Below are 18,643 nucleotides of genomic sequence, written 5' to 3'. Positions count from 1 at the left end.
GCGGTGGCTCAAGTCTATAATCCCAGCACTTTGGGAGGCCAAGATGGGTGGATCACGAGGTCAGGAGATTGAGACCATCCTGGCTAACATGGTGAAATGCTGTCTCTACCAAAAATACAAAAAATTAGCCAGGTGTGGTGACACATGCCTGTAGTCCCAGCTACTTGGGAGGCTGAGGCAGGAGAATCACTTGAACCCAGGAGGCAGAGGTTGCAGTGAGCCGAGATTGAGCCACTGCACTCCAGCCAGGGTGACAGAGCAAGACCCTGTCTCCAAAAACAAACAAACAAACAAAACACATGAACAGGTAGCTTCTAAGAGTTCTTGTTTGTGATGCATGCTTCTATGTGTGTACCTTGTTCAGTAAGCACCTCACCCTGAATTCTCCTTTAGTATACGTGCTGCCAAGGCAAGCACCCTGATTCTCCTTTCCAATGCCCTGAATAGAAAACGTTATTTCACACATTCCCTGAGGTTCAGAGATGGTGTTCCCAGGAGGTACACTGCAGTAATGTACACATTCACCATTAACAAAAAGAGCTATGTGCCTACTGCGGGCTGAGAGGATTCACTACTGTTTCGTACAATATTGTAATGCAGACATGAAGTGTTCCCTGCACATTCATGTGTATTTATTTATTTATTGAGACAGGTAGGGTCTTGCTCTGTCACACAGGCTGGAGTGCAGTGGTATGATCATAGCTCTCTGTAGCCTTGAACTCCTAGGCCCAAGCCATTCTCCTGCCTGAGCCTCCCAAGTAGCTAAGACTACAGGTGCATGACACCATACCCAGCTAATTTTTTTTTTTTTTTTTTTTTGGGTAGAGATGGGGTTTCGACATGTTCCCCAGTTGGTCTCAAACTCTTGGATTCAAGTGATTATCCTACCTCATACTCCAAAGTGTTAAGATTACAAGTGTGAGCCAGCCGCTCAGGCACATTCATGTGTTCTGGGGACTTCTGTTTGTTTTTGAAAGGGAGTATATATATGTGTGTATATACATATATATATCTACTCACACTCCCTTTTTTGTGCTATAACAGCAAATAATATGTTTTTCCTTTTTTTTGTTTTTTAACTCTTTATTTACTTTGGAAGACATTCTGAGAGAACTGATTTTTTTTTTTTATGACTCTTGGTGCTTAGAGAGAAGAGAGGGGTTTCTTCATAAAAATAACAATTTCATAAAAAAGAAATTAAAAAAGTATTAGAAAGCTATTCATTGCACTTAGCACTGAAATCAATAAATATAATCTGACCTCCTCCTATTCAGTGATTTTTAAAAACGTGTCTGAAGTTCATAATGAAACAAGAAGTTCCTCTGACAAGCGACAGATTGAACTAAAGCTGTAAGTTCTTTCTTCAGTTATTGAGACAGGGTCTCGCTCTGTCACTCAGGCCGGAGTGCAATGGCACGATCATAGCTCACTGCAGCCTTGACCTCCTGAGCTCAAGTGATCCTCCCACCTCAGCCTGCTGAGCAGCTGGGACTACAAGCATGTGTCACCACACCTGGCTAATTTAAACAATTTTTTTTTTTTAGATGGAGTTTCACTCTTGTCATCCAGGCTGGAGTGCAATGGCGCAATCTTGTCTCACTGCAACCCCTACCTCCCGGGTTCAAGTGATTCCTCCTGTCTCAGCCTCCCTAGTAGCTGGGATTACAGGTACCTGCCACTACACCAGGCTAATTTTTTGTGTTTTTAGTAGAGACGGGGTTTCACCGTGTTGGGCAGACTGGTCTCAAACTCCTGACCTCAGGTAATCAGCCCACCTTGGCCTCCCAAAGTGCTGGGATTACAGGCGTGCACCGCACCTGGCCTAAAATATTTTTTATAGAGCTGGGGTCTCACTATATTGCCCAGGCTGGTCTTGAATTCCTGGGCTCAAGCAATCCTCCTACTTCAGCCCCCAAAAGTGCTGGGATTACAGGTGTGAGCTACTGTGCTCATCCTCTTTGGTTCTGATGAACAAACAAGCAACAGACTTTATTTTTGCCTGACTTAGAGAAACTTACTAGTAAATTACTTGAGTTAGTAAAAATTACTGGAAATAGGTATTTGTGAGGATTATTCATTTTCTAAGGATTCTTAATTCTACATTCTAAGGTGGAAGCTTATACTCAGTGCTTGGTATCACTGCAGAACACCCCCTTCACATGGCCTCAACCAGTTACTTGAAATGCCTTTAGTTTTCAAGAAGATCATTATTACTATATTATCACTGTAATTGTATCAATCATTGTTTTCAAAGGCTTCTGGTTCTTTTGTGAACTACTGATGGTTTTGCTTCATTACCAATTTATTGTGTATTGTTTGTTACCTCATAGTATGTAACAATGCATATTTTTATAATTGGAACCTATAATTTATATGATCTAAACCTAAGGACAAAGTCATAATTGTTGTGGTTAAAATATGAACCATAGGCCGGGCGCGGTGGCTCACGCCTATAATCCCAGCGCTTTGGGAGGCCGAGACCGGTGGATCACGAGGTCAAGAGATCGCAGTCCCGGTCAACATGGTGAAACCCTGTCTCTACTAAAAAATACAAAAATTAGCTGAGCATGGTGGTGCATGCCTGTAGTCCCAGCTACTCAGGAGGCCGAGGCAGGAGAATGGCTTGAACCCAGGAGACGGAGGTTGCGGTGAGCCGAGATTGCACCATTGCACTCCAGCCTGGGAAACAAGAGCAAAAACTCTGTCTCAAAATAAATAAATAAATGAAAATAAAAAATAAAATATGAATCATCTATAGTACTACTACTACTACTATTATTATTATTATTATTATTATTATTATGTCAGAGATGAGGTCTCCCTCTGTGGCCCAGGCTGGAGTGCAGTGACATGACCATAGCTCCCTGCAGCCTCAAACTCCTGAGCTCAGGCCTTCCTCCCACCTCAGCCTCTGGAATAGCTGAGATTACAGGTCCAAGCCTCTGCAGCCAGCCTATACCAGCATTATTAAAGCACATCTATAGTCTCCTTAAAATCTCCTTGTTGATTCATCTAACAACATGGATTAATCTTAAATGCATTTTGCTAAGGGAAGGAAGCCAGACCCAAAGAATATGTATTATTTTATTCCACTTATGTGATATCACAGACTAGGGATTAGGGTAAAGGGATGGGCTGAATACGAGGGAAATTCTAGAGTGACAGAATTGTTCTGTATGGTTCTCTGGTGGTGGATACATGACTGCATGCATTTGTCAAAACCCACAGAACTACACACAACAAAAAATGGTTTTACTGCATGCAAACTTTTAAAAAATTAGGAAGAGAAGCCGGGCGCAATGGCTCATGCCTGTAATCCCAGCACTTTGGGAGGCTAAGGTGGGTGGATTGCTTGAGCTCAGGAGTTAAAGACCCGCCTGGTCTTTCACATAGTGAAATCCCGACTCTACCCTGCTAAAAAAGTACAAAAATTAGATGGATATAGTGGTGTGTGGCTGTAGTCCCAGCTACCCAGGAGGCTGAAGTGGGAGGACTGTTTGAGCTTGGGAGGCAGAGGCTACAATGAGCTGAGATTGCACCACTGCACTCCAGCCTGGGTTACAAGACCTTGCCTCAGAAAAAAAGAAGAAAACCCAGAAGGTTGGGGTAATCCAGATAGAATAAAGGCTGTGGACAAATGAATCTAACTGTATTATAGAGTAAGACATAATCTCACTGACATGGATGGGGAGCTGACCTATAACTTTAAGAAAACAGTGCTTTGTTTAGATATTGTAAGGCTAAAGACAGAAACAGCTGTACACAAACACCGAACTCTATTTGGTAAATCTGTTTTTCATAGGGAAACATTTACATATGAGGAGAGTCAAGTTTCTCAATGCCAGAAGAAGTAGCTATTAACAGGCAAGGGGCATGGGGAATAGGAAGGATGGAAAGGCTAGAATGAACTCTGTGCTTTTAGACTAGAGGGATCAGAGAGATCAGGTTTTCTGTTTTTTTTTTTTTTTTTTGAGACAGAGTTTCACTCTGTCATCCAGGCTGGAGTGTAGTGGCACCATCTCAGCTCACAGAAACCTCCGCCTTCCAGGTTCAAGCAATTCTCCTGCCTCAGCCTCCCCAGTAGCTAGGATTACAGGTGTGCACCATAATGTCTGGCTAATTTTTTGTATTTTTAATAGTGACGGCGTTTCACCATATTGGCCAGGCTCGTCTTGAACTCTTGACCTCAGGTGATCCAACCGCCTCAGCCTCCCAAAGTGCTGGCAGTGAGTCACCGCCCCCGGCCAGAGAGATTAATATTATCTCATGCTTATTTTATTTTTTATTTTATGTATTTGAGACAGGGTCCCACTCTGCTGCCCAGGCTGGAATGCAATGGCGCAATCACAGCTCACTGCAGCCTTGCCTCCTGAGCTCAAGTGATCCTCCCACCTCAGCCTATCAGGTATCTGGGGCTGCAGGTGTGTACCACCATGCCCAGGTAACTTTTAACTTTTTTGTAGACATGGGTCTTATTATGTTGCCCAGGCTGAACCCATGCTTATTTTACATATGTATATACAGAGATGGATACAGAAATAAGAAAGATATTTGTGTACACATGGGTTAGTAGATATACATTTATTTCCTAGATCTTTCTGTTAAGAATGCATAGAAGTGGGGCTGGGCATGGTGGCTCAAGCCTGTGATCCCAGCACTTTGGGAGGCCGAGGCGGGTGGATCACGAGGTCAACAGATCGAGACCATCCTGGTCAACATGGTGAAACCCCGTCTCTACTAAAAATACAAAAAATTAGCTGGGCATGGTGGCGCGTGCCTGTAATCTCAGCTACTCAGGAGGCTGAGGCAGGAGAATTGCCTGAACCCAGGAGGCGGAGGTTGTGGTTAGCTGAGATTGCGCCATCACACTCCAGCCTGGGTAATGAGTGAAACTCCATCTCAAAAAAAAAAAAAAAGAATGCATAGAAGCAGTGACACTCAGTAGCAACAAGCACAACTAGTGTCCATGTCTTGGTTTCTAAATATCATGCTCTGATAAAATCAACCAGGGCTCCTTAGAGACATGGCTGATTGTAGGGCTGCAACAGGAAAAATACAAGATGAGCCTGAAGCAGCTTGTAGTGCCAGAAGGTATGGAGATGCTTTAAAAAAAGGGGGAGGACATGTCAAAAAGCCACAGGAGCCAATTTAAAAGAGCTCCCAGTGGTGAAAGATGGCACAATTTGAGCAACAAAACAAATAGCAATAGCACTGGGTTATAACCCCAAAAAATAAATATCCTTAAGTCCATACTAATATCAATGGCTGAGTAGATTAAAAAACAGGAGAGGACAATTAAATGTAGAAGAATTCCTTACAGAAGAGCTCCAATTAAACATAGAAGAACTAAGGGAAACAGTGGGCAAAACTCTAAGGGGAAACAGATTATTTGCATAGCTTCAAACTATCTTCACTAATATATTTATCACTGTGGTACTTCTACTGTATGTCCAGAAACTCTTTGATACCCCTCCCTCCAGAAGATGGAATTTGCTTTCCCTTTTCCTTAAATGTGGGCTGGACTTAGCAGCTCATTTTGAATGAGCAGAATTTGTAAAGGGAAACATGGTAACTTGATAGCAAAGATACCTGACAGATAGCACCTTAACCAAGTGATGAGGTTAATGTTTCCAGCAATAAATCATGTTGCTATCATGGACCTCCTGATATGATGAGATGAGAGGTGCTCATCACCTCTGTGACTGTTTTACCCCAAGTCCAGTCTAATAATGGGAAAGACAAGACAAACTAAAATTGAGGGAAATCTACAAAAATACCTGATCACTACTCTTCAAGAAAAGTGTCAAGATCATGAAAGACAAAGATCAAAAAACTGTCATCTATTAGAGGAGACCCAGGAAACATGACAGCCAAGTGCAAATCCTGGATACTGGAACAAAAAATCATTTATCAGTGGGAAATCTTCGGAAATCTGAATAACGTCTGTAGTTTAATATACTGACATTAATTTCTTAGTTTTGATAAATGCACTATTGTTGCCTAAGATGTTAACTTAGGGTAAACTGGGTTAAGAGTGTACCAGAATTCTCTGTACTAATTTTGTCATTCTTCTGTAACACTGAAATTATTTGAAAACTAAAAGGATTTTTAAAAATAAAAATATTTTTGTCTAATGATACTCAACTGCTGACAGGTTGTTATGAAAATCTGTGCTATTTAAATCATTTGCAACAATGCAAGTGTAGTAAAACTGCTGAGATACTATAAAGCATATAAGGCTATCCTTTATATTATAAAATCATGTATATAACAGCAATAAGTACTCATCAAGGTTCTTCAAATATTTATCACAAAATTCTTTTGTTCATGTGATACAGTGAATAAAAATATTTTATATTTTAATAATTCTTTGCTTTGCTTTTTTTTTTTTTTTGAGACAGAGTCTGGCTGTGTCACTCACACTGGAGTGCAGTGGTGCAATCTTGGCTCACTGCAACCTCTGCCTCCCAGGTTCAAGCTCCTCCCTCAGCCTCCCAAGTAGCTGGGACTACAGGGGCCTGCCACCACTCCCAGCTAACTTTTAAATATATTTTTAGTAGAGACGGGGTTTAACTATGTTGTCCAGGCTGGTCTTGAACTCCTGACCTCGTGATCCACCCACCTCAGCCTCCCAAAGTGCTGGGATTACAGGTGTGAGTCACTGTGCCTGGGCCTTAAGAATTATTTTCTAAGAGAAAAATGAAGCAAGTATAATGCTAGCTTGTCTAGGTTGTCCTTAGAATAACTAAGATTGACTTTCTCTCTCTTTTTACCAACTGCAAATGGGATACAGGACAGTGGATTGGAGCACTTCCTTGGCCAGTGGGGAAAGGAGAATGAGTGCTTCTTTTCTCCTGCACTCCTCACCAGTCTCATACACAGATTTTGCTCTTTTCTGGTCATCTTGGTATGCTGCACTAAGGACAAAGGAACAGCAAGTTATTTCTGCAAATGAAGCATGAATAATTAAAAAATTAAGGAAGTGAAAGGGAGCTTTGAAGACAGCAGAAAATGGCCATACATTAACTGCAAGGCTTTTGTAGGGGGTGCACAGTGGCAGTGTTGTTCAAATTCTTAGCAGCCTGTCTAGAATTCTGTACTCTCAAGCAATCTGCTCTTCCTTTCTTCCTTCTCTCCTCCCAAAAGTCCATAAATGATGATATGGGAGACTTAGCATGAAAAAGATAACTATACTCTAGTTTAACTGTTGTTACGGGATAAATTTTAGGTGTACTAGGTGCTATAAGTACAATGGAGAGATTTTAAAAGGTTCTTATAGGCCAGGCATGGTGGCTCACACCTGCAATCCCAGCACTCTGGTAGGCCGAGGCAGGTAGATCGCCTGAGGTTAGGAGTTCAAGACCAGCCTGGCCAACATAGTGAAACCTTGTCTCTACTAAAAATACAAAAAATTAGCCAGGTGTGGTGGTGGGCACCTTTAATGCCAGCTACTCAGGAGGCTGAGGCAGGGGAATCACTTGAACCTGGGAGGCAGAGGTTGCAGTGAGCTGAGATCACACCACTGTACTCTAGCCTCCAGCCTGGGCAACAAGAGCGAAACTCCATCTCAAAAAAAAAAAACAGCTTTGTATGACATTAAGGATGATAGCTACAGCATACTTGAGTTCACATATGATCACTTTGAAGTTAGCTGTGTCTTAGAGCATAATCAGTGTTTTTTTTGTTTTTGTTGAGACTGAGTCTCACTCTGTCACCCAGGTTGGAGTGCAGATTGTGGAGAGCATGATCTTGGCTCGCTGCAACCTCTGCCTCCTGGGTTCAAGTGATTCTCCTACCTCAGCCTCTCAAGTAGCTGGGACTACAGGCATGCACCATGCCTGGCTAATTTTTTTATTTTGTATTTTTAGTAGAGAAGGAGTTTTGCCATGTTGGCCACGTGGACTCCTGACCTCAGGTGATCCACCTTCTTTGGCCTCCCAAAGTGCTGGGATTTATAGGCGTGAGCCACCAGGCCTGGCCATAATCAGCTTTTTAAAAATATGGGTCTAAGTGTCAAGCAAAGCTTATCTAACAAACCTTTGAATGTCTTGGTCTTTCTGTTACTTTAGTGACCTCAAGGGAAGGCCACATTTGTGTGAGGTGACTGTAATAATAAGTATCTCAAAGTTTGCTTATTCAAACTTCTTGGATATAAGGACAGATCACTTTTACTTTTTTACAAAACCATCATTTACTCTTGAGGATTTCAGAAGATTTTTAAAACCTCTTGTGTCTTGCATGATAAGAAAAAGCATAAATAGAATTTTTATTATTGCATGTTGATATTGTACTTTTGGAAATAGAACCAAGGGAGCTAAATGAATTCGCTCTTAAAAATGCCTTCTTGTCATAAAAAGCTGAAATTCTTGGTACATAAATGTTCCAGGTATTTGACAGGTTACTATTTGCTAATTCTGTTCCTTATTTTTTTTTTAAAGGGAAAGCAAGTTTATTAAGAAAGTCAAGGAATATGGCTGCTCCATGGGCAGAGCAGCCTGTTCCATATTTTTATTTAGAAAATTCATTATACCTTAAGTAGAAATTAGAGTTCATAAACACAGCTGTATCATCTTAAACATAAAAAGAACAAGATATTTATCTGGCAGTACTTGGTTGCTAAGTGAGGGCATGGTTGGAAATACAAATATATAATAAATGATCCAGGCCAGGCACAGTGGCTCATGCCTGTAATCCCAGCACTTTGGGAGGCTGAGGCAGGCAGATCACTTGAGGTTAGGAGGTCAAGACCAGCTTGGCTAACATGGTGAAATCCCGTCTCCAGTAAAAATACAAAAATTAGCCAGACATGGTGGCATGGGCCTGTAATCCCAGCTACTTGGGAGGCTGAGGCAGGAGGATTATTTGAACCTGGGAGGTGTTGGTTGCCATGAGCTGAAATCATGCCACTGCACTCCAGTTTGGGCAACAGGGAAAGACTCTGTCTCAAAAAATAAAATATAAACGATCCTTTCTACATCATAATGTTTATGGTAACAAATGTTACCATAATGTTTATAGTACATGGAAGTTTATGGTAACAAAAATGTTCCCTTAGAGAGGCAATACAGTATAGTGGTTTAAATAGAACATGGATTGGGAAGTCACATAAGAAGGATTTAAATCCTGGCTTATTATCTGAATACAGGTCAGGCGTGGTGGCTCACGCCTGTAATTCCAGCACTTTGGGAGACTGAGGCCAGCAGATCAGCCTTAAGGTCAGGAGTTTGAGACCAGCCTGGCCAATAAAATGAAACCCTGTTTCTATTAAAAATATAAAAATTAGCTGGGCATGATCGTATGCACCTGTAGTCCCAGCTACTTGAGAGGCTTAGGCAGGAGAATTGCTTAAACTCAGGAGTCGGAGGTCGAAGAGAGCTGACGTTGCACTACTGCACTTCAGCCTGGGTGACAGAGTGAGACTTTGTCTCAAAAAACAAAAAAGCAGCATATTATCTGAATAGCTTGTTAAGTTGTTTCACCTTTCGGGGCCCCAGTTTTCTCTTCTATAAAATGAGGATTAGTGAAGTAATACATACCAGAGGCCCCAAACACAGTAAGCTCTTGGCAAAGGATAACTATTAGCAGAATTCAAGAGATTAAATGTTCAGTTAGAACTATATGTTTAATAATTTTAAAAATTTCCTTATAACTTGTTTCAGGTAAAAGGACTTGGGTATTAGCAAATGTATTTTTCTTATAGAAAATAAGAAACCATATGACTTATGGAATTATGGAGTTATAAGGCCTGATGAAGAGTCACCTAGAAAAGCGATTCCAGGGCCTACTCAGCCCTAATGATTCAAAAATCTTTGGAGGATGAAGCCTAGAAATCATTTAAAAAAAAAATCTCATTTGATTCTGAAGATGACCCAAGTTTGGAAACCACTGAGGTGGAGCATTTCTGGGCATGGGTGTGCTGAGCAAAACCATGATTATGCCAAGAACTATCCACTCTTGGAGGGTTACTGGGGTGGGGTGCTAAAGGAGAGGTTACATATGAGATTATGTTTGTGACGCTTTATAAATTGCAAAGCACTACAAATGGAGGTGCTTTGTATAACCGTTATGCAAAGGAGTGTAATCATGAACTGGTGCTAGAGATCTTAGAAAATTGAGGCTTACCATGGTTAACGTAGCTTGTTTCAAAGTTAGGCAGCAAAGCAGGCGAAATACACATGGTGTTATGTAAGTGCCAAATGGGTGTCAGAGACATGAAATATCATGAGAACTTGGGAGGGGGCTACTGTGGACTGGGAATGTTACGAAAGACTTCTTGGGGAGATGCAAATGAGGAATTGGTCTTGAAGGATGATGAAGACTCATATTAGTAACACAGAGGACGGGGCAACTGAGAAAGAGAGGGAGGAACGCACCAGCAGGTTTGTGAAGGTGTGAGTTAGACCTGGTGGTAGGCTGGAGCACAAAATTCATGTGGAGGAGTGGTAGGGGAGAGAACTCGTGGAGGTCCTTAACTTCTAAACTAGGGAGCTGAGTCTATCTTGGTGAGCAGAAGGGATCCAAAGAAGGTTTCTGAATAGTACATAAATAGGTGGAAAGTGAGAGCATAAAAGGAGGGCCCTTGAATCCAAAGGGCCCGTGGAGAGAGGCTACAATTGGGAGGCCACTGTGGTATTCTAGACATGAGGCCATACAGGTCTGAAAAGTGGGAATCAAGAAAGCCAGAGGGTGTAAGTGCCACAGGAGCAATGAACAGTTCTTGGAATATTTATGGGGATCAAAGGAGAAAGAGGAGGAAACCACTGTGAGCCTGAGGGATTGAAATTATGACACCTTTCACAGAAATGGGAGGCCAAGTTGGTGGAAGAAAAGGTTGGTTTGAGACAGATGGTGGCACTGTTACAGTGCTCTGTACGGAAACTTGGGACACAACTCACCTTCATGTCCTCAAAGTTCGTTATCCCTATCTGAGGGAGGTTTGAGCAGTTCACGTGGATGAGTTTTCGGCCACTGATGAAGTTTGTGGTAAAACACTCCTGCCAATACAACACGGACATCACTTAAAAAATGTACGGTGGCCGGGCGTGGTGGCTCAAGCCTGTAATCTCAGCACTTTGGGAGGCCGAGGCGGGTGGATCACGAGGTCAAGAGATTGAGACCATCCTGGTCAACATGGTGAAACCCTTTCTCTACTAAAAATACAAAAAATTAGCTGGGCATGGTGGTGCGTGCCTGTAATCCCAGCTACTCGGGAGGCTGAAGCAGGAGAATTGCCTGAACCCAGGAGGCGGAGGTTGCAGTGAGCCGAGATTGTGCCATTGCATTCCAGCCTGGGTAACAAGAGCGAAACTCCGTCTCAAAAGAAAGAAAAAAAATGTACGGCAAATAGAAGGAAGAAAAGGAGGAAAGAGGAGGAAGACAAAAAAATCAAGTTTGTTCTACCCTGAGGAAAAAAATTATATTCTTCTTTTTCTTTTTTAGAGACAGGGTCTCACTCTGTCATCCAGGCTGGAGTGCAGTGCCACAGTCACAGCTCACTGCAGCTTCAAACTCCTGGGATCAAGCAGTCCTCCAGCCACAGCCTCCTGAGTAGTTTAAATTTATTTTCTACCCCAATAACGGCACAATTTTTCCATGTAAACTCTTCATTAAATTTTACACTGCTCTTTAATTGTTCTGGCATGGTGCAACCAGTGCTTCTGCATGTCTCAATTACATTTTTAAGTATAGCAGGTATTGCAGGGCACAGTGGCTCATACCTGTAATCCCAGGACTTTGGGAGCCCAAGGCAGGAGGATCACCTGAGGTTGGGAGTTCGAGACCAGCCTGACCAACATGGAGAAACCTCATCTCTATTAAAAATACAAAATTAACCGGGCATGGTGGCACGTGCTTGTAATCCCAGCTACTCGGGAGGCTGAGGCAGGAGAATCGCTTAAACCCGGGAGGCAGAGGTTGCAGTGAGCCAAGATCATGCCATTGCACTTCAGCCTGGGCAACAAAAGCAAAACTCCGTCTCAAAAAAAAAAAAAAAAAGTATAGTAGGTACAAAAGGTTTCAGATTGTGTATTGTTTTGTGGTAGCCTTAAACCTAGTTGGCATCAGTGAAATAAGAGGCTTACACTATCTTTTCACTAAAACAATTTTTGATTAACTGGATAACTTGAATTAATACACTTAAGTGCTCATGATACACCTGACATATTTGGGGAAGACACTTTAAAGAGTAATAGTATAAATTCAAAGTAAGGGAGCTGCCACTAAAACAACTTGACAAAGTACCAAGAAACCTACCCTGAACCAAATCTACTTAAAAACACAGTTTTCTATGAAAAGAGGTCTATATACTTTTCTTGGTCTTTTGTTCAAGGAATGCAGAGAAATGTAATCACTAGGAGGAAGAGGAAAAACCAACAGATGTGACCCTCCCTTCCTCTCCCAAAATACAAATATACATCAGTGACAAGGCCAAAATTAAAATCCAAGCTACCTCTACCGAGGACTTTTTTGATCCTCCTTCTGGTAAAGAGATAAGAGCTCGGGCCAGGTTAGAAGGAGTAAGAGGTAGAAGGATGAGAGCATGTGATTTCAAAAAACCTTATTTTTGTATACCTTGTATTGAGGGAAGCCTAGCTGGCTAATCCACTCTGCAACTTTCTCAGGATCCCAATTAAGATACTCAAATTGTAAGTCAGTCCTTTTTTCTGGCTGGGTTTCTTCATCTTCAGAAACCAGTTCCTTTAACTCTTGGGAAAAATCTACGACTTTCTTTTCACTAACAAACTCACTTGATTCTGTCTGAGACTCTGAGGGATGTGAGTGTGAGCATTCTTCACTGACATCAAGCAATGTTTGGCGTTGTTGTGAAAACTCATAATGTTTACCAATGGATTCTTCTCTGGCAGATCCTAATGAGTCATATTCTTTTTTAAATTCATCACTTAGTGACAACTTTCCTCTTTTATGCTCACGGTGCTCTAGCTCAGCCTTTTCTACAGAATACTTAGACTTGATTGGTTCTGGACTGTCTTCCTTGGAAAATTCTACATGTGTCTCTCTTGGTTTGGCTTCATCTGGTAACTCTAGATTCTTCTCCTCAGTTGGCTTGATTTGTGTTTTCTCTTCAACTTCTGGGTTGATCTGTGGCAGCACTAGACCAGTCTCCTCTGGTGGCTGTGGATTTTTTTCCTTATTTGACTTTCTCATCTCTTCCGGACCTTCTGGTTCCATCATTTCTGATTGTTCTAGAATTGTTTCCTCACCTGGTTTTCTTGAATTTTCCCCAGGAAATTCTAATTTGATCTCTTCTAGTGGCTCAGGAACTTTCTCATCAGTAGATTTTCTTGATTTGTGGTCTGGAAAGTCTAGTTTAGTCTGCTTGGGTAGTTCTGTCCCTTTCTCCTCAGTTGCTTTTCTTTGCATCTCTTCTGGAACCTCTGGTTGAGTCTCTTGTGGAGGCTCTAGATCTGCCTCCTCACTAGACTTTCTTGGTTTCTTCTCTGGAAATTCTGGTGTAGCCTGCTTGGATGGCTCTGTCCTTTTCTTCTCAGTTGACTTTATTTGTGTCTCCTCTGGAATCTCTGGTTTGGTCATCTTTGGTAGCTGAAGATCTATTTCTTCAAGTGATTCTCCTGGTTTCTCATTTGGAAAATCTAGTTTGGTCTGCTCTGGACGCTCTAGAACTGTCTCTTCATGTTGCAATCTAAACGATTCCTCTGGAACCCCGGGTTCAGTCTCCTCCTCTAGTAACTCCAAATTTGTCTCTCTGACTGTGGCCCCTGAAACCTCAGACATGGTTTCCGTTGATGGCACTGGATCTGTTTCCATAGCTGACCTTAGGAACACATTCTCTGTAGCATTTGGGTTAGCCTCTTCTGGTGGCTCTAGGTCTGACTCTTCATGATTTTCATGCATAGGGGCCTCCAAATCTTTGAAAAACTCTCCCCTCATCTCTCTGGACGTCTCTGACTTTACCTCTTGGGGAATCCCTGGTTCAGTTTCGCTTGGTACTTCTCTCTTGGACTCCTTGGCAATTCCTTCCTCCGACGTCCCGCTAGGTTTCAGCTGCACGTTCTTAGCACTCTCGGGCTCCTCCTCTTTAAAGTTCTCTTCCTCGGTCTCTTGCTGTGACTCTTGGTAAATCTCTGCTGGTAGCTCCGGGCCTACCTCTGCCATGGTTTCTGGTTCGGCATTTTCATACAATTTCTGAAGTCCAGGCAGTTCAGGTCTCTCAGGCTCCGGCTCTCCATCTTCATCTGGGCCGGAATCATAATCCTCCGGGACTTCAGCCATTTGCAGCTTAGCGGACGCTCCGCGGCTTCCTAGCAACCCTAACTTCCGATAGCGTCTCTATGGATACCACGATTTCCGGCAGTGTCTTCCTGACTCTTCCCCAGGTTTTGTTTGTTCTTTCAAGCCCTAACTTTAAAAATCGGCGATCAGAAGCACGTAGTAACCCTCCCCGCGGCCACATCGCCAGCCTTCGCGGGCCGGAGGTCCTGCGGCAGTCCCTGGATCAGCTCGCTCTTCCAGCTGTCGCCGCGCCGCTTCTTCCGGCCCGCAGGCTGCGCTCGGCTGTGCCCGGCGCTCTCTCGGCTTTCGGCTGTTTCCGGAGCCACTCGCGGCTGGCGGCGGAGAGCTCCGGGCGCGGGCTACAGATGTCGGACCTGCAGGTGGCTGAGGGGCCTGGCTCCTGGAGCCCCACAGCCCGCCAAGGGTCGGCGGGCGGCGTCGGGGACTGCCAGGAAGTGGAGGGGAGCCAGGCGACCGCCTCAGGTACGCAAGGCCGGGGCCCTGGCGGGTGGGTGCCGCCCGGCCTCAGGGCCCCGCACCTCGGCGCGATCCTCCGCCGCGCTCTGCCCCGGGCTCCTCGGCGGAGCGGACCCATCTCGGCAGCTCCTTCGCGCGCAGGGCCCCTTCCCCGCCGCTGCCACCACCCGGATCCTGGGCTCGAGGTTATTTTCTTCTACTGTTTCGAAATGCCTCGATTCCCTGCCCCGCTTCCTTTCTGAGATCGGCTCAAATGATAGTGGCAGGGTGGTTGCCCCGGCACCTCTTCAGCTTCTGTTTCAGCTTCGGCCGGGGTTCGGGTCCCACCTCCGTCTGCTGGTCACATCCAGACTGCCGACCCGAACCCTACTGGCCTCGCCGCCGCCCGCTTCTGGCTCCCCACCCGCTCCCCACCTCAGTCCCCTGCCCCAGCCTTCCCACGCTCCTCTCTGCCCCCATCCGGGTTGGCAGCTTTGACTTCCTCTGCCAGAACCCCACTTCGCCCTAGCCTCCCTGCACAAAGCCCCTCTGGCCTTGCCGCCATCCTCTCCATCGCTCAGAGTGGGAAAAATGAAAAGCAGAGTTGGAGTAGGTAGTCTCTGGGGTCTTGAATGAACCCAGTAGCCAAAGTAATAGCAGGAATTAAAAATTTGGGCGACCTCCCTCATTCTCAAGACCCTCATCCTCTTCTTGTTCAGGACGATGTCTCCATTTCTACCCACGGGAGTTCCTCCTTGTAGATTATTTCAGTGTCCAAAGACAAAAGAGCCCATCCACTTTTCATCTTTCAGCCTCCTGAACACCACACACGATGCAACTGAAAGGATTCTCTTTTGAAATACAAAGGGTAGAGGGGAACGAGCTGGTCTTATTAAGTAGCAAATATAAATTAATTTTCTAGGTCTGAAATTAGAATAGACACCATAAAGTATAATGGTTGAGACACTACTGTGGAGCCAGAGTGCCTGGATTGGAGTCTGAAACCTCAGTTTCCTTATCTGTAAAATGTGATTACTAAAAATATCTGCCTCATAGGATTATTGTGAGGATTACTTGAGCTGCTTTGTCTAAGGCATTTGTTGTGTAGTCCATGGTACGCACTATACTCGTCTCTTCCGTTGTGACAGTAAGGTCTCTTTTTGTTCAGTTGAACTTCCTGTGCTGCCAGAGGTGTTCTTGGATGTATCGCTTCCAACATGGTGCCTTTTTCTCTCTTCTACTTCTGTCCCAAGTATCTTCCCTCTCATAATGCTGCTTTACTCAAACACACACACAGCTCACTGAGTTCTTTCTGTTGACTTTATATCCTCTTACTTTAAAACACCTAGCACATTTTGCCTTTTTTTTTTTTTACGAATTTTTCTATGCTTTGTATTAAATTCAAAACCGTTGGCATGTATTTAACATCGTAGCAATAGAAATTCGAAACATAATTTCTAAAAGACTATGGAAGTAAACACAAAAAGGTATATGTCTTATAACACTTGTCCCTTGCATGCACCAGTATTTATAAATTAAGCATGTTTTTACTTCCCCTTTAGGTTCTCATGTGTTTACTGCAAACATCCCCAAGTGTTTTAGATAGACGAGTGCTTCAAGAATATATTGGAAGATAGTGGGTTTGTCTCTGAGTGTTCCCCCTACCCCCACCATCTTATTCGTTCCTGCATTCACTTCCTCCTAGGACATTGGTAGAAAAGCTTACTTTCCTTCCTCTTACCCTCAAAATGCAGGGTGGTATTTTTTTTTTAGTGTCATGTAGGGGTTTATTATAGTAGCCCAGAGCAAGCTCTTCCTCTAGAGGTAGGATTTGTTGCTAATAAAATAATAGTAATGATAACCTACAGGTATTGAATGATTTTTTTATGCCAGAGGTGGAAAGAGATTTGCTTATATATCCTGATTTAGCCATGTCAACAATCATTTTCTTCCCATTTTACAGAGGAACAAACTATAGCTGAGAAAGGTTAACTTACCTGTTCAAGTCAGTGCAAGCTTTACTGTCTGATGAATTTGTCATCTTATGATGAAGTCTATAATCGTTTGTTTTTATTGACCGTGAACCAAGTACTGGTACTCGTGGACAGGTTATGGTCTTTGTCCTCAAGGTGTTTTCAGTTTGATGAGATGAGAGATCCGTTTCAGAGGGATACAATTAACGATTCAAAACATTATGTAATTGGGTATCTTTTCTTACAATTCTTTATCCACTAAGAAACCTGCTTAAAGGTAGGAATGGAATCTCTTTTGCTTATTTATCTAGAGCCCTTGATGTTGTGTCTTAGAGGTTTTGCACATATTTGCTGAGTTTGATGGTGAGAAAAGTCTGAATGCAGAGATTTGGATGAGCATCTAATGAATGTGAAGAATTAGGGTTGAGATAACCAAGAATGTTCCTTGGGTTAGAGCAATGGTTCTTAACCAGGTACATTCTTGTACCCCCAGGGCATGGCGATGTCTGGAAACATTTTTGCTTGTCACAACTGGTGGCAGCTATTGCTGACATCTAGTAAGGATAGGCTAGGGATGTTTGCTAAACATCCTGCAATGCACAGGGCAATCCCCATAATGAACAGGTTTCTGGCTCCAGGTGTCAGTAGTGCTGCTTTTGGGAACCCTGTGTAAGAGTTAATTAAGCTGAGCTTCCAAAGCAGTGTGGAAATATTACATTTGGCCTGGATCAGAGGCTTGGGAGTAAACCCCCCAAAACTGCTTTAAACTCAGAATTTGTTTGATTGGCTCCTTGTGCCATCTTCTCTAGAAAATGATATAATGAGGGCTGGGCACGATGGCTCATGCCTGTAATCCCAGCACTTTGGGAGGCCAAGGCGGGCAGATCAGAAGGTCAAGAGATTGAGACTATCTTGGCCAACATGGTGAAACCCTATCTCTACTAAAAAATACAAAAATTAGCTGGGCATGGTGGTGTGTGCCCGTAGTTCCAGCTACTCAGGAGGCTGAGGCAGGAGAATTGCTTGAACCTGGGAGACCGAGGTTGCAGTGAGCTGAGATTGAGCCACTGTACTCCAGCCTGGAGGATAGAGACTGTCTCACCCCCCAACAACAAAAAAAGATACAATAAGTAAGCAGTAGAGCTCTAAGAAAGAATGAAATTGACTTATCAGAGAGAAAACAGCAGTAAGAAATGAAATTGGATATTCAGGTGTTCTGTTAATCCATTTGGAATCCCTGAGACTGGGTAATTTATAAGAAAAGGGTTTTAATTGGCTCGTATTGCAGGGTGTACAGGAAGTGTAGTGTTGGTATCTGCTTCTGGTGAGGGCCTCAGGAAGCTTACAATCATGCTGTAAGGGGGAACAGGTACATCACATGGTGAGAGTGGGGAGTGAGAGAGAGAGAGAGACGGGGAAGTCTCAAACTGTTTTAAACAACCAGATCTCAGGTGAACTAACTGAGTGAGAACTTACTTATCATCAAGAGGATGATGCCAAACTATTCATGAGGTATTCATCACCATACTCCAGTCACCTCCCACCAGACCCCACCTCTAACACCGGAAATCACATTTTAGCATGAAATTTGAGGGGCCAAACATCCAAGCCATATCAGGTATTATTGAATTAAGGGTTTTGGTTTTTTGGTGTATCTTATTCCTTCAAAGCAACAATGTGTCATTATCCAGAATAAGCATAACTTGTTTTTAAAAAGTGTTCTCTGCAGAGAATACCTATTGAATGTCTTCATGTTTATTGGCTGAGGTTTTGGCAAAAAGGAAGAAAAGGATTTATGTTATGAACTAAGCTCTCCAGTGGTCGTGGTGTTTTTTTTTTTTTGCATTGTAATTGTTTTTAATAGTCTTTTATTTGAGGCACCTGGGTTCTTCAGTTCCCAAGAGGAGAGAGAAATCATTCTTTAATCAGGAAACTCTCTGAGGCATACTTATTGCATCACTTAA

The 18,643-nt window shown here is 43.2% G+C and overlaps 2 protein-coding genes across 8 annotated transcripts in view; one reads left to right on the top strand and one right to left on the bottom strand.

The window, feature by feature from the left end:
* The window catches only part of SAMD15 (sterile alpha motif domain containing 15), a 63,469-nt gene extending 49,210 nt beyond the window's left edge, over positions 1-14,259 (bottom strand). For 3 of the 4 annotated variants that reach the window (XM_035261164.3, XM_054240235.2, XM_002754154.7), the window contains exons 1-2: positions 12,571-14,259; positions 10,896-10,994 (exon numbers count right to left, since the gene is read on the bottom strand). In XM_035261164.3, coding sequence (XP_035117055.2) covers positions 10,896-10,994; positions 12,571-14,250 — 1,779 coding nt within the window. In that variant the 5' untranslated portion in view covers positions 14,251-14,259. Of the gene's footprint in view, positions 1-2,415; positions 2,680-10,895; positions 10,995-12,570 lie in introns of those variants that run through there. The other variant, XM_054240233.2, reaches the window with a different exon arrangement.
* Positions 14,260-14,574: 315 nt separating this feature from the next.
* TMED8 (transmembrane p24 trafficking protein family member 8) overlaps positions 14,575-18,643 on the top strand; it is a 39,428-nt gene continuing 35,359 nt past the window's right edge. For all 4 annotated transcript variants that reach the window (XM_002754152.7, XM_009006389.5, XM_078335516.1 and 1 more), the window contains exon 1: positions 14,575-14,733. In XM_002754152.7, the coding sequence (XP_002754198.5) occupies positions 14,616-14,733 (118 nt within the window). In that variant the 5' untranslated portion in view covers positions 14,575-14,615. The remainder of the gene's footprint in view (positions 14,734-18,643) is intronic.

This window comes from Callithrix jacchus, chromosome 8 (assembly GCF_049354715.1).
Source record: "Callithrix jacchus isolate 240 chromosome 8, calJac240_pri, whole genome shotgun sequence".
Taxonomy (NCBI): domain Eukaryota; kingdom Metazoa; phylum Chordata; class Mammalia; order Primates; family Cebidae; genus Callithrix; species Callithrix jacchus.
Note: the sequence above shows the minus strand (reverse complement) of the source record. Positions and strands in the feature narration are given on the sequence as shown.